General features: G+C 40.1%; 1 protein-coding gene across 1 annotated transcript in view; it reads right to left on the reverse strand.

The window, feature by feature from the left end:
- LOC115339687 (vasoactive intestinal polypeptide receptor 1-like) overlaps positions 1 to 4943 on the reverse strand; it is a 30088-nt gene extending 25145 nt beyond the window's left edge. The window contains exon 1 of the mRNA XM_030010035.2: positions 4879 to 4943. Coding sequence (XP_029865895.1) covers positions 4879 to 4911 — 33 coding nt within the window. The 5' untranslated portion in view covers positions 4912 to 4943. The remainder of the gene's footprint in view (positions 1 to 4878) is intronic.
- Positions 4944 to 12421: the final 7478 nt, after the last annotated feature.

Here is a 12421-nt window from a genome sequence, read left to right on the forward strand (position 1 = left end):
AAAAGCAATTTTTCTGAGAACCCATCCAAAGATGGTGCCCCTGGGCTGTTGTGGTGGTAGAAAAACTGTAATTTAGATGGCACATAAAAGACAGATCTTCACTCATTACGAAGTCCATTAGCACACTTGGGGAAAAGTAAGGACATTTTCTATTCTCTCTGAAAACAAGGGAAATGCTTCAAAGCTGGGCACCTAATATATTAGTCACTTTTGAAAAAGCAATTCAATGGGATCAAAGAGCCAGAAGTAAATTGGTAACACTTAGTCTTTTTGAAAATTAATCAAAAATCGAAGAAGTGGCTGAATTCGTTGGTGAGATGGGAAGGTTTCAAGAACTTTAAGGGTCTTTCCAGTGATCCGGTTTAGTTTCCAATGCTGTGCAATCCTGAAACCTTACGAACAGTTTTTGCATCAAGTGCATAAATCATTTACTAAGCATATTCATCACTGTTCTTTTTGCCTCTGTGTCTACAGCTTGCATTCGTGTCTCAGATCTCATCTCAGATCTGCTCTGAAATCATCTCTGTACTCCCTGTTCTCCCCGTCTGTGCTTCCCCTGTTCAGGTTTTCTGATATGACTCTGATGCCTGAATGTTTTAGCTCTCCCTTATACAAAACTGGAGTTGTCTGCCATTCGTGTCACACACTGACTCCCAGCTTGGAGGATTAAAATTCACCTGGTATTTTAGGATACAGAAAGGCACAGCAAAGACATTCAAAACTCCTGCATCCTCTACCTATTTTTAACTGTGGAATGAAGAGTTCAGTCAGTCCTGAAAGTTGGCCAGTGGTGCCAAAGACACAGCACAGAGAACCAGCGTGTGCTCTGAAATGCACACACTTTTTTCAGCTGAAATTTTGATGAACAGGAAAGGCTTATAGGATGAAAGGAGGCTCATGAAAAATGTTGAACACAGGCTGAATAACTGAAGGAGACAAAGAAATCCTCAGCCTTTTTCATAAACTTCTCGGTTGAATATATCTCATCAAAATCTTCCATAAGGCCTGTCTCCTCCTATCTGCCTAACTCCTTTCTCAAAAAGCCAAGTGCTAATTAGAAAGCTCTGAGACTGGGAAGCCCAGGTCACTGGAGTCAGAGCCAATTTTCACATGTGCTTTGTAGGGAGCTGGGACCAACCTCAATTTCCATAAGCTCTTGTCCATTTCAGCACAGCTACATTCACAATCACCGCACTAAGGATCTTCCTATCCACTGTGCCCTATGAGTAATTCTGGGATATTTATAATGTAAGATATGTAGTATTATGTTCTGCCAGAAAACTACAAGAAACTAGAAAAAATAACCAAGGATTTCTTATGCAACAAAAAAGTCCCCCACTCAAATACACTTGTGAAAATAGATGGGCATCCAGTTTGTTTCTAACATATCCAAGCCATGTTTACCACTCTTGATTTTGACTGACCCTAAAGCATGAGGTCACCACAGCAGTGACATGACTGCAGTCACCAGCAAGATATTTATTTATTATGGAAAGTCCTACCCTCAACTTGCAAGCTCTGACACAGTCTTGATCCCAGAAGCTTTCAACCCCAAAGGTAAAGACCTATTTCCAATCTTGCTCTTCAGCCAGTTAAATAGATTATTTCAGGAGTCTTTTGGGCTGAAAATGACTACCTAGAGAACATTTTCAGTGTTTGTTTTCTCTTTCTAACTCAATTACCTATGGAACAAGAGAAACTGAGACACTGATTGCCTTACAGTCATTTAGAGGAATATCTTTTCAAGATTGTTTTTAAGACATTAGAGTAATGCTTGAATGCTCCTCTGTGTATTGGCTTGTATTTATCTGACTGTATTTAACTGCATAGCCTTATAGGGAACAGTACTTGCTATACATAGATATCCATGTATACCACTATATGTATTTATTCATAGGTCTTCTGTATGTGACAATACAGCCATACTAATTAATTTTGTTTATAAACTTTATGTAATTAGTATTATCTTGAGAAAAATGAAAATGAATTTATTAGCTCTATGCTAAATTTGGTAGAGCATTTAATTATAACACTTAAAGAATAACAGAACACTAATAACTGAGGATCCTTGTTTCCTGCTATTGCAAGTATTCCTCCAAATTAAAGAGAAATTTCTCCCTTTCTGCATGTGTAGTATGTTTGCCTAAAGGTGGGGTTCATGTCACCTAATGCCAAAGAACTGAAACCCAGATGTCAAAGTCCATCAGCAAGTTGACTCAACTGAAGCCATAGCCGTTGTTCTTGGAGTGTTTCCACCTCTTGCCAGCAGTATTGAAGAAGGCTAAATGAGTAACTTTAGACAAGATTCCTAATTTTAGACAGATAATTTTAGATGATTACTCTAAACTCCCCTATCAAGCCTTCTTTAATGATCAGTGAAGGCAGACAAGCAGTTCCAGGGAAGGATTACTCCTACCTGCCGCAGACACCTATTTGAGGACAGAGTGACTCACTGTACAGCAGCCTGTCTCCCTCCATTAACTCCCTCCAGGCTAACGAAATGCCTAAACAGACTGACTCTTCCACACCTCCAGTTCCCTGTGGAGGGGAATTTAAGTTCTGCAGGGACTGGATCCCTAGAAGCATGTATATCCCTCCAACACAAATTAGGCAATAGTAGCTATATCAGAAATTTAGGCACCCAGTTCTGTTTTATTGGGAGATCAGCGTCTTTCCTCAGACTTGGATCCATATGCCTATTACCACAAGAAAAGCTTTGTTAAAGCAAATGTATAGCTCAACGATAACCCATCTGTTTCCATTCTCACCTCCATTCATTCGATCAGACTGAACCCCTTCCCCAGAAACGTGAAAAGGTGTTACGTGTTTGAAGAAGAAAGCAGTTTAGCTCAGCAGGAAGGACAGTGAATGCAGAGGCTTTTCTGTTCCCCGTCCTCTGTTTCCTGAGATTCTGAACCCTTTAAGACAGGAAAAGTAGGTTTTATGCATTTCAGCACCCATTGCTCTGTTCCTTGTCTCGTACAAGCAAATGGTAATTTTTAATGTCAAGGACTCTATTTTTCAAGGCACAAAGTATATCCTGCAACATACAGCTCCCCGTGGAGCTGACAGGAGGTAAAACTACCCAGTTTCACAGAGGAAGTTTTCAGGATTATCCTTCTGGTTTATTTTCATATCTGAATAATGAATTATTTGCAGAATCCACACAAGAACTATTTCTTTCCTCTGACATGAGCCTTTGAAATGTGAAAGGACTGTTTACTCAATAAATCCTGTGGGTGTCTGGCCTTCCCTGACTGTCTAACATAGGGTGCAAAGCTTCCCATGAGACCTAGTCTGAGACATGAAAACCACTGGCATTTAGAGCACTGACTCTTACCAGACATGTAACTGGAGTTTATAGATGAGCAATAGTTTGGGGCCAAAAGCTACCTAGAGCATGCAGTTTGTAGAATTTCCTTTATTATGGGCAAAGTCTGCTGCAATATGCTAAAACATTAAAGTGATGCATGGCAGCCCACAGATGTGCATGATACCGCTTCAGGTTAGCTGCAATCTGCTGACAGCTGCAGGAATAAGTTGTGCCTCTATTATGTGTAAAAAGGCTAGTCCAGATGCCAAAGTCACTGTATCTGTAGCAGTGTAACACTTCAGGCTGACTAGTTTTCCCTGAAAAAAAGGTATTACACATGTGTAATAACTATATGCAAGTTAAGTTAACACTATATATATAGCTATATATATAAAAAACTATATATAACTAATAGCAAGGATCTATGTTCTATCACTTGTACATAAAGCTGTGTAAATACAGAGGAAAAAATTAGTTCCAGAGGATGTGAGGTGTGAAAATCTACATCCCATCTTTCACTTTTTAAATCTGAAGGTTTTCAAGACCAGTCTGTACCCACCTAGGCTCTCACTATTATCAATAGAGGAACATTCACTCCATCTGTCTTTATCAGGACAAGATGAAATGCCTTCCAGCAAGGTGACTGTCTCCCCCTTGACTACAGTGGGAGTCTAAATCCCAGCCTACTCTAAACATTTAACTGTGAAATGGCTAAAGTTAGAATTAATGGGTCCCTGGGAATCACACCCATAGAAAGGTTTCCAAACACTTCTCTGAGGCTGAAGACTGAGGGGGAAAAGGATATATGACTGTACGTGTATTTACACTACCTTTTGCTAACCAGACCAGGCAATGCCAGCAGTAGAGCATAGGGCTTAGAGAGGGATATATGTGCTTGAATTGTGTCTCTGTGCTCATACAGCTTCCCTGATGTTTAATGTTACAGTCTCACCTGCTGCCTCCGGTGCATAGCAGGCATAAGACCGTTTGTGCTCCTGCTTGGTGATATTACAAGCAGATACCTTCAGCAGTATAAACATCAGTGCCCTCCCAAAGAGGTAAATGTCCCAAATCCATCAGGAGGAAGTATTCCTTTTTAGTTATGCTCTTTCTTCAGCAAAGTTGCCTTTATCAGGACAACTGGGACAGCAAGCCACCCCTTTCTGTCTTTCTAAAGCCATGCTACAGTTACTCAGCTTTGGGGATGCTTTTCTGTCCTTTGGAAACTGCAATTCTAATGAGTGGAAATGACAAGACATTTATTAATAGCATCTTAGGGCTGGAAAATTTTAAAGCAAAGAGCGGGGTCAAACCTCTAACTCAGTAATATTTTGTCCTTCCTCCTCTCCTACATCCCCATCCTCTTTTTTTTAATCCTTTCCTGATTTTTCTTTCTTTTTACCTACTCCCTCTTATGAGAAAAGTTACCTTACCTTTGCTGACATCCCCCACCCTGGATCCTGCGGGGCAGCTGCAGAGCCATCCAGCTGTGGTCAAGAGTGTCAAGAGCCAGATGTGCGATGTCCCCCCCCCTCCCCATCCCGAAGGACCACCGGGCTACTCACCAGCGGGAGCAGCAGCCAGCACAAACTTATCATCCTCCGCAGCAGCCGCCGGGTCTTCCCTGCTCTCTCTGCCTGTTGTGAAGCTGCCAAAAGCCGAGGCTCAGCCCATCCCCACCTCCTTAAAACCCGCCCCGGAGAGCCTTGGACCTCCCTTCCCGGACACCCCGGTCTTTCCCGGGGGGGATTCCGGCACTTTCGAGCCCCGCAGGACCAGGCTTGTAGAAGAGGGAAGGAGATTCTCCAGCATCCCCCTGGGATTTTGGACCTATCTCTATAAACGTGTTCTCTTGTCACCCACCTGCAAAACTGCGGGGAGCTAGCTGGAACACCGACTGGTCTTTTAGGGTGTATTTGGAAGCAGATGTTCCCTGTGCAAGAAGAGATGCTGGATTCCCCCCGTCCTTCTCTAACGGGACCAGGCTCGTGGCCGGCGGCGGCAGGTTTTCAAAGGGTCGGGGTTTGCAGTGGGTCTGACAGCGGGGTATTCCCTGGGGACTTTTTTGAGATGGAGTTTCTGGGTTTTGGCATCCCCCTCCCTTCAGATGGAAAAATTCAAGCAGTGACAGAGAATTTCCTCCACAACTTGCATAAGGTCTTTCTGGCCCTTGTGTTACAAAGATTCCTCGAACGTTGCTTTATTTCTCGGTGCAATAGGTAAAAGCTAAAGCGCTTCTTGCCTACTGCTTGTATTGGGGGGGGGGGGGGGGGGGGCAAACAAATAAAAATAATTTTTTAAATTTCAGGGTTCATAGGACTTAGACACCAGTTCTGGGTTTTGCCACAGTAAATATTGCACCAAGCTATATTCAGGGCCTGGGAGAACAGGAATTGTGGATATGACAAAAGCATTTTTTCTTGATAAGATTTAAGTGCTATTTCATATCCTGTTTATCGTTCATTATTTCCCAATGGTGTTAAACTCAAAAGTTCTGCAAAGTCAGAGGAGATTCAGGGCTCACCTAAGTAAGTTACCCCCAAATAGGCATCTAATACCATTAGAGGAAATACATATTTCTGCAGCTTTCTCCATAAGTGTATAGCTCTCCTATAAGTCCTATATCTTGTTTGCCAGCTCCACTTAGATATTTCAGATATACAAGGGCACCTTGAGTGGCATTCCTTACCTATGTTTAAGAAACTGAGTCATGTCAGTAGTACCTATTAATTTCTCTCTTTGCACCCTGATAGTCCTCACCAAATCACTCTGTTGTAATGGAAATCTAGGCAACTTGTATATGTGTGGCCAGCTGTATTAAAATGCTGAAATGTGAGTGTTTTGTATCAGGATGTCTCCTACCTTAGTCTTGCAAATCTAAGGAAATTGGGTCTAAAATCAAATATTATCCCCAGGCTCATACTAGAGAGACAGTTAGTTCTACAACCTGTGCAGAATAAAGAGGGGGACAAAGGGATAGATTTGTGGGATAACATTAGTAACCTAATTCTCATTTACCTCCTCTTTTCTATATGTTTGTCTTTCATTAGTGCATAATGGCATCTGATCACTTACCTACACAGATAAGCCTCAAATGCTACTCCGAAAATCAAGTTTGTCATAAAATAAAGAGGTTAAAACCTAAAAAAATAGTTTGAAGTCTGATTTTGACTGGTTTTCCCCATTTGTAATAGATAAGTTAAAGCTGTGGCCAGCTTTCAGGTCAGAAGAGATCTATTAAGATCTGGCCCCAACTGTCTCCTCCCCTCAAAACAGGTCAAGTTTCAAAGTCAGGTCATGTCGCTCAGGGATTTGGTGGCTGTGTTTCAAAAAAAAAAAAAAGAAATTACTCTCAGGAATCACTATGTAAACACAATGATGCAATTAAATGAATATCATCATGATACTCCACTGTACAATATTTCAACTGGATTCCATCATTTAAGGCTTCTCAGGTCACTTCAACGAAGTCTTTTAGGTCATGATAACCAGTCTCCCAGTTTGGAGCAAAACCAAGTGAGAACCACTTTTTTTGGTAGTTTTTTGTGTAGTTTCTTGACATGCGTGTTCGTAAGTGGTCCTTAGGAGAAGGCATTGCTTCTTCAAGCAGATGTGGTCTCTCAGCACTTCCTTCTTAACATATTTTCCCTCCTTCATCTGCTTTTCCTGAGTGATCTCCAGCTGATCTAAGTACCAGGCCACATTCCGATCCTTGAGCTTTAGATTAATTAGCTGGAAACTCCTCTTGTAAGAGTTTTTGTCCATGATAATAAAGAAAACAAAGCCTGCTCTTGTTGGGTTTTTGTAACATCTCACTATAGTTAATGTTATAAATCTTGCCTACGTTAAAGTCTCTGAGTTCCTTAGTCTGCTTATATCCCTTCATTACTTTAAACAGATCCTTCTGTAGGCTAAAACCTTATTTAGGCTAAAACCTAATTTCTATTTATCATATTCATTTACTTTATTCATTCTACTCTTTGTTATTTCTCTGTATGTACCCAAAGATCTAATAATGAAATAATGCAGGAAAGTAACCATACTGATCACAAGCTCTTCTATACTCTGATGCACTTTGCTACATTTTATCACAAAATAGTTCCTTGCCTGATAAGCTGGCTATAACTAAGCAATTTTTTTTTTCTTCAGCAATTAGAGGATAATTAATATAAAGTGAGGACCGGCTTTGTTTTTCTACTGCTCTACAACACTAACCTGGGCTCAGAATATAACTCTGATGTGCACAAAAATGTCCTCTTGTTAACACCAACAAGCAATCTAGCCATCATGATGGTATGAAACTTAATAAATGAAGCAATAAACCTGAGATTCTTAATAATCCCCATCATGGATATTCTGAATCAATTGATGCCATTTAATGAAAATGACTTGACATTTACTGAGCTGCTTAGAACCTTTGCAGAAGCTGGAGAATGTTTTTTCGATACCATATGTTACCTCAATAAGGCTTTTCCATAACAAAAATCTTTCTGAAATGCAACTGCGTTTCCTCTGTGTGCATATACAAGCACCTCCTTAGACAACAAAAGGATAGTGCACCAGCACCACATCGCACTACGAGCCATCAGCCAGAGAATAAAGGTGAATCTATTCACATTTCTAAACAATCTTTTGATAAATCTGAATAAAGATGCAATACAAAAAGCCCTGGGAGTACAGGAAGAAGGCTGCAATTACTGAAAGCTCGTAATCCAGTGGTTAGATAGAACATGACATTACTGAGAAACATATTGCAACTACAGTTAAAAGCAAAACTCCACTGTATTTAAAAAATGGAGGGTATGTAAAAAGGATGGAAACTTTATTCCTGAGGGTGATCTCTGTGTGATGTTTGAGAGAGTGGGGTGAAACCAAGAAGATAAAACAACAGAAGAAATGGATTGGTTTTGAAATAGTAAAGGCGGCATTAAATATCAGAAAAAAAGTACTTGGACCTGAATGAGGATCGTTTGTCCGATTCTTTTTCTTTGTATACACTAGCTGTGTTATCTACTTACTATTTTTCTTGGGTAAAATTGACTCCTGCTGTGTCCTGGGGCTCTGAATCAATAAGTACCCCTATTCTATTGCTGCCACCTGGCCTGACTTCAGGGACACCACAGAAATATAGGCAGAGTTTTGTCATACAATCATGGACACTTGGCTCATCTGTATTCTGTCCCACATATTTTAATCTGTAAACTTAATTCCACCCAAGCATCTAAGATGCTCTCTGAATTTGAAAAATATCTTATCTGTACTTATCTATCACAAACATACTATTTAGATTCTTTTAAAAAGAAACTCGTTTAATATTTTCAGTATTTCTACTTAAAAAAATATAAATCTGTCAGTGATCCCGTCTCTGTTTCTATTGTATCTTATTTGTTGAATAAGAAAGTCATTTTTTCAACCTAAGGGAAGTTACTTTTCCCAGTGAAACACAATGCAATCTTCATTCCTATTAACAGTCTCTAAAGAGTTGACAAACCAGCTGTTCCTGTCCTCAGAAATAGTTTTATGCATTATATTATTCATTTGTTTTCTCGCTTTCCTCTGGCCATTTCAGCTCAAATCCATTTCTGTTTGTTTTTCACGATGTGTAGAACAACATTGATTTTTATTCACTAAAATGCAGTTTTAAGACTAACCTTGCTCCCTCCATAGGGGCCAAGAAAGATCCATGTTTCTCTTATGTATATGTTCAGTCCACAAAATAGAAGGTAGGTAAACATGAGTAACCTATTCTTAACAACAAAGAAGTTCAGTAACTAGTGTATACTGGTCTCTGCTTCTTTTATGTTTAACAGAGAAAAGGACAACTCTTGTCCAGACTTTTCTCTTTGATTGTGCCAATTCCTCTACTGACTGTAGAGGGAGCTCGGACAGCTAGCTCATCTCACACCCCTACAGTAGTACTTGTCTCATCTAATTTCAGACATTAAGAGTGTAAATATGAACGGATTATTCCAGGTTATTTTCACAGTCACAGACACCATTGAATGGAATTTGTCTGACGTAATTTAGATGTCTACAGAGGACAAGGTAATCAATTCCTCAGGGTGTACTCCTCTCCACCATCTCTAAAAGGAGGATAGGATGATTGTTCAGATGTAAATGTTTACTGTAGGGGTGAAATTCCACACACCGGTAAGGATACCTAATGTAGGCATCGGTCTGGATCTGTAAGCTGGAAAAGTGAGCTCCTGCTGTGGTTAATAGCCAGTCTAAACTAATTAGCTAGGCTTCCTTTACAGTTATGGGAACAATATACAAAGTTCCTGTTAGAAACTCATTTGTACTATATTGTGGTGGGAGGTACTGAGTCTTAACCCATTCTGTCTCTTTTGAGTGACTTCAAAGGGACATGAGAGGTGGAGTTTGTTGAAGACACTGAGAAATTTAGATATCAACATGTAGGTGTCTAGATGCAGATTGGATGTTTAACCTTCCATTGGGGTCAATAGTCATCTAAAATGGTGCCTTCATTTAATCCGTTGAATGGTTCTTTAGACTCCATTGACTGCATTGGCTAAGATCCCGTATAACTTTGTACACTTCAAAGCTCAATTAAGTTGCCCAATAATAGATGACCAGTACCAACTGAGATGCCTTAGCATACTTAACTTTCACAGGAGGATGGCAAATATGAAACATGGGCACTGAAGGCATGGCAGGTTGAGGCTACCTGGCTAAATGGAACTAGATTCCTCTGTGTGGGCAAATGAATCAAGCCCAGAAATCAAATAAGATAAATCCCAGTCAGACTAGACATCTAATTTAGGTTGATTTTTAACATTCATCTTCAGTAAGATGAATCCATGCTATGTGTTCCTCAAAGATGGTTTGAAGGAGGATGGTTTGCAGCAAGGCCTGGCTGCACTCCTTTACCTAAACCTGTTTTTCATGCCATCACAAACTGTTTCTCCTTAGGATGCTAAGCTTCTTGCATGGTTGTATCATGTGCTTGTACAACACTTCATTGATGATTTCACTTCCTCTATTTAAAGCAGCCCCTTCAATCACACCTGAAAAAATATATATACTGTTTTGCTGAGGGGGCATTATCATTAGATTTTTGTTTCTTGCTTGTTGTATTTCTGCATATTACAAGGAACCACATAACTAAATTTTGGACTATTCACAGCTGGATTCCCAATAGGAAAGGGATGATGTTCGTGACTTTACGAGCACACTGCTAGTTCCTTCGTATATACTAAAGAGCTGAGAACATGTAAAGTTTCCCAAAGTTCATTTTCTTCTTCAGCTTCCTAGGTGTGGTAAAATACCTGCTCATAACAGCTTGTAGTTTCTGTGGTGATTTTAAAGATGCATGAATGTTAATACAAACACTAGCAGTTGGATAAGTATTGTTGATGCCATTCATTTCTGTTCTTTCAATGGAAGATATTACTGCGTACTTCTAATGATCCCAGTGCCAGCACAATGCATTAAGGTTATTTGAAACAAGCTTTGGAAGGGCAGATGATAAGGAGAGCAGAACTGTCACAAGAGCTGTGTCAGGAGATCTGTGGGATTTAAAGAACTTCTCTGGCAGTGGCAAGCCAGAGTGCTCTGCTGTCCAAAATTATGGTAGAACAGTTGTTGCTGTGCCTTCCTGTGTTACTCTTCACAGTAAATATAAGGAATTGTGGTCAGCACTGTTACAGATATACACCAAGAGACAAACCTGTCTCTGAACAATGAATAGAAGACTGTCTTTCCACCACTAATTTTTCTAAACAACAACAAAAATGTTCTTGATGTGTTCCAGTTCTTCTTTCATGACCTTCTTGGCATTTCTTCCTAGTCTCTCAGCTTTGTGGAAATATCATATCGCACTCAGTTCAATCCAAAACCCAAACCAATGCGAAGGGCTTTCTGAGAGTTGGAACTGGTCCAAAGCTTACATCTGCCTTAGCAAATCAAAATGGGCAAGACCCCATTCTGTGGCTGCAAAAGCAAGTGGTAGAGACGGTTCCTGTCCATATGGCTAGCTTCTCTTTCCCCCAGAAAGAGCCCAGCCTCATCCTTACCATCCATTGGAAACATTCTCTCGACTGTGCTATCACCCGAGTTATGTCCAGGCATGGTCTAAAAGAGCACTAGGCCATATCATGCCAGGTAATATGCCACAACATAGATGCCACAAACACACCAACGCTTCTATCTATCCTTGGCCCTCCTTATTTTCTTGTTTTCATGCCATGCAGATAGCCCTGCTCTGAAAAAAAAATGCCTTCCTCACGGGACATTGGCAGAAATGAGGGCAAAGAGTCGATAAAGTGAGACTGAACCACGTGCAGAATTATTACATCCTTCAAAGCCCGTGGATGCAGACCGAGGACCACAGTGAGCATTACAGCAAACATGTGTGCTGCTACTACCCAGCCAATTAACTCAAAGACACCCATGTGTTTTCAGGAGATGATAAGGGTGCAAATATATTCACAGAAGTTTTTAATGTCTAGAAGAAGCATCACTTCTGGGAGGAACAGTGTAAAGAAGGTGATACATGGGTGTGATGAGTTGGCCAATTTCTTAATAGTCACAGGACAGCTTAAAGAAGAGCCATCTCGGAGGATGAATAATTAAGAAGTGATTACCTTTTGATTAGCTAAGAATTACACACAGACCAAGATTGCAGTATGTAAACACACTGATTTTTTAAATGACTGGTTATTAGAAAAATGCAAAATATCTAAATAGCTATAAATACAAAGACACAACCCTGACACACGTTCAGCCACCATTCCTAGGTGATGAATTCATCCCTAATTCTAGAAAGTATGAGGTTCTTCCCACCTTTAAATTTTTCTGTTGTAGATATGTACAGCTGAGCTTCTCATGCCATAGCTTTATTTGCAATGAAAGAAGAAAAGCAGACATGCTTATGTGTGCATTTCTGCTTTTTTCTTATATTTTTATTTTAACCTTAGACCAATTGGATCCTGTATGTCATTGGCTATACTTATTAAATGACTCCAACATATAAATCCTTTATGTGATCTACCCCCTGGAGACTCATTATTCTGACTGCTGGCATTTTGGAAAAGAACTAAAGAAAAATGAAATCATAACAGGAACCAAAAGCTTTCCTGTGAGGGA

This window comes from Aquila chrysaetos, chromosome 3 (assembly GCF_900496995.4).
Source record: "Aquila chrysaetos chrysaetos chromosome 3, bAquChr1.4, whole genome shotgun sequence".
NCBI lineage: Eukaryota > Metazoa > Chordata > Aves > Accipitriformes > Accipitridae > Aquila > Aquila chrysaetos.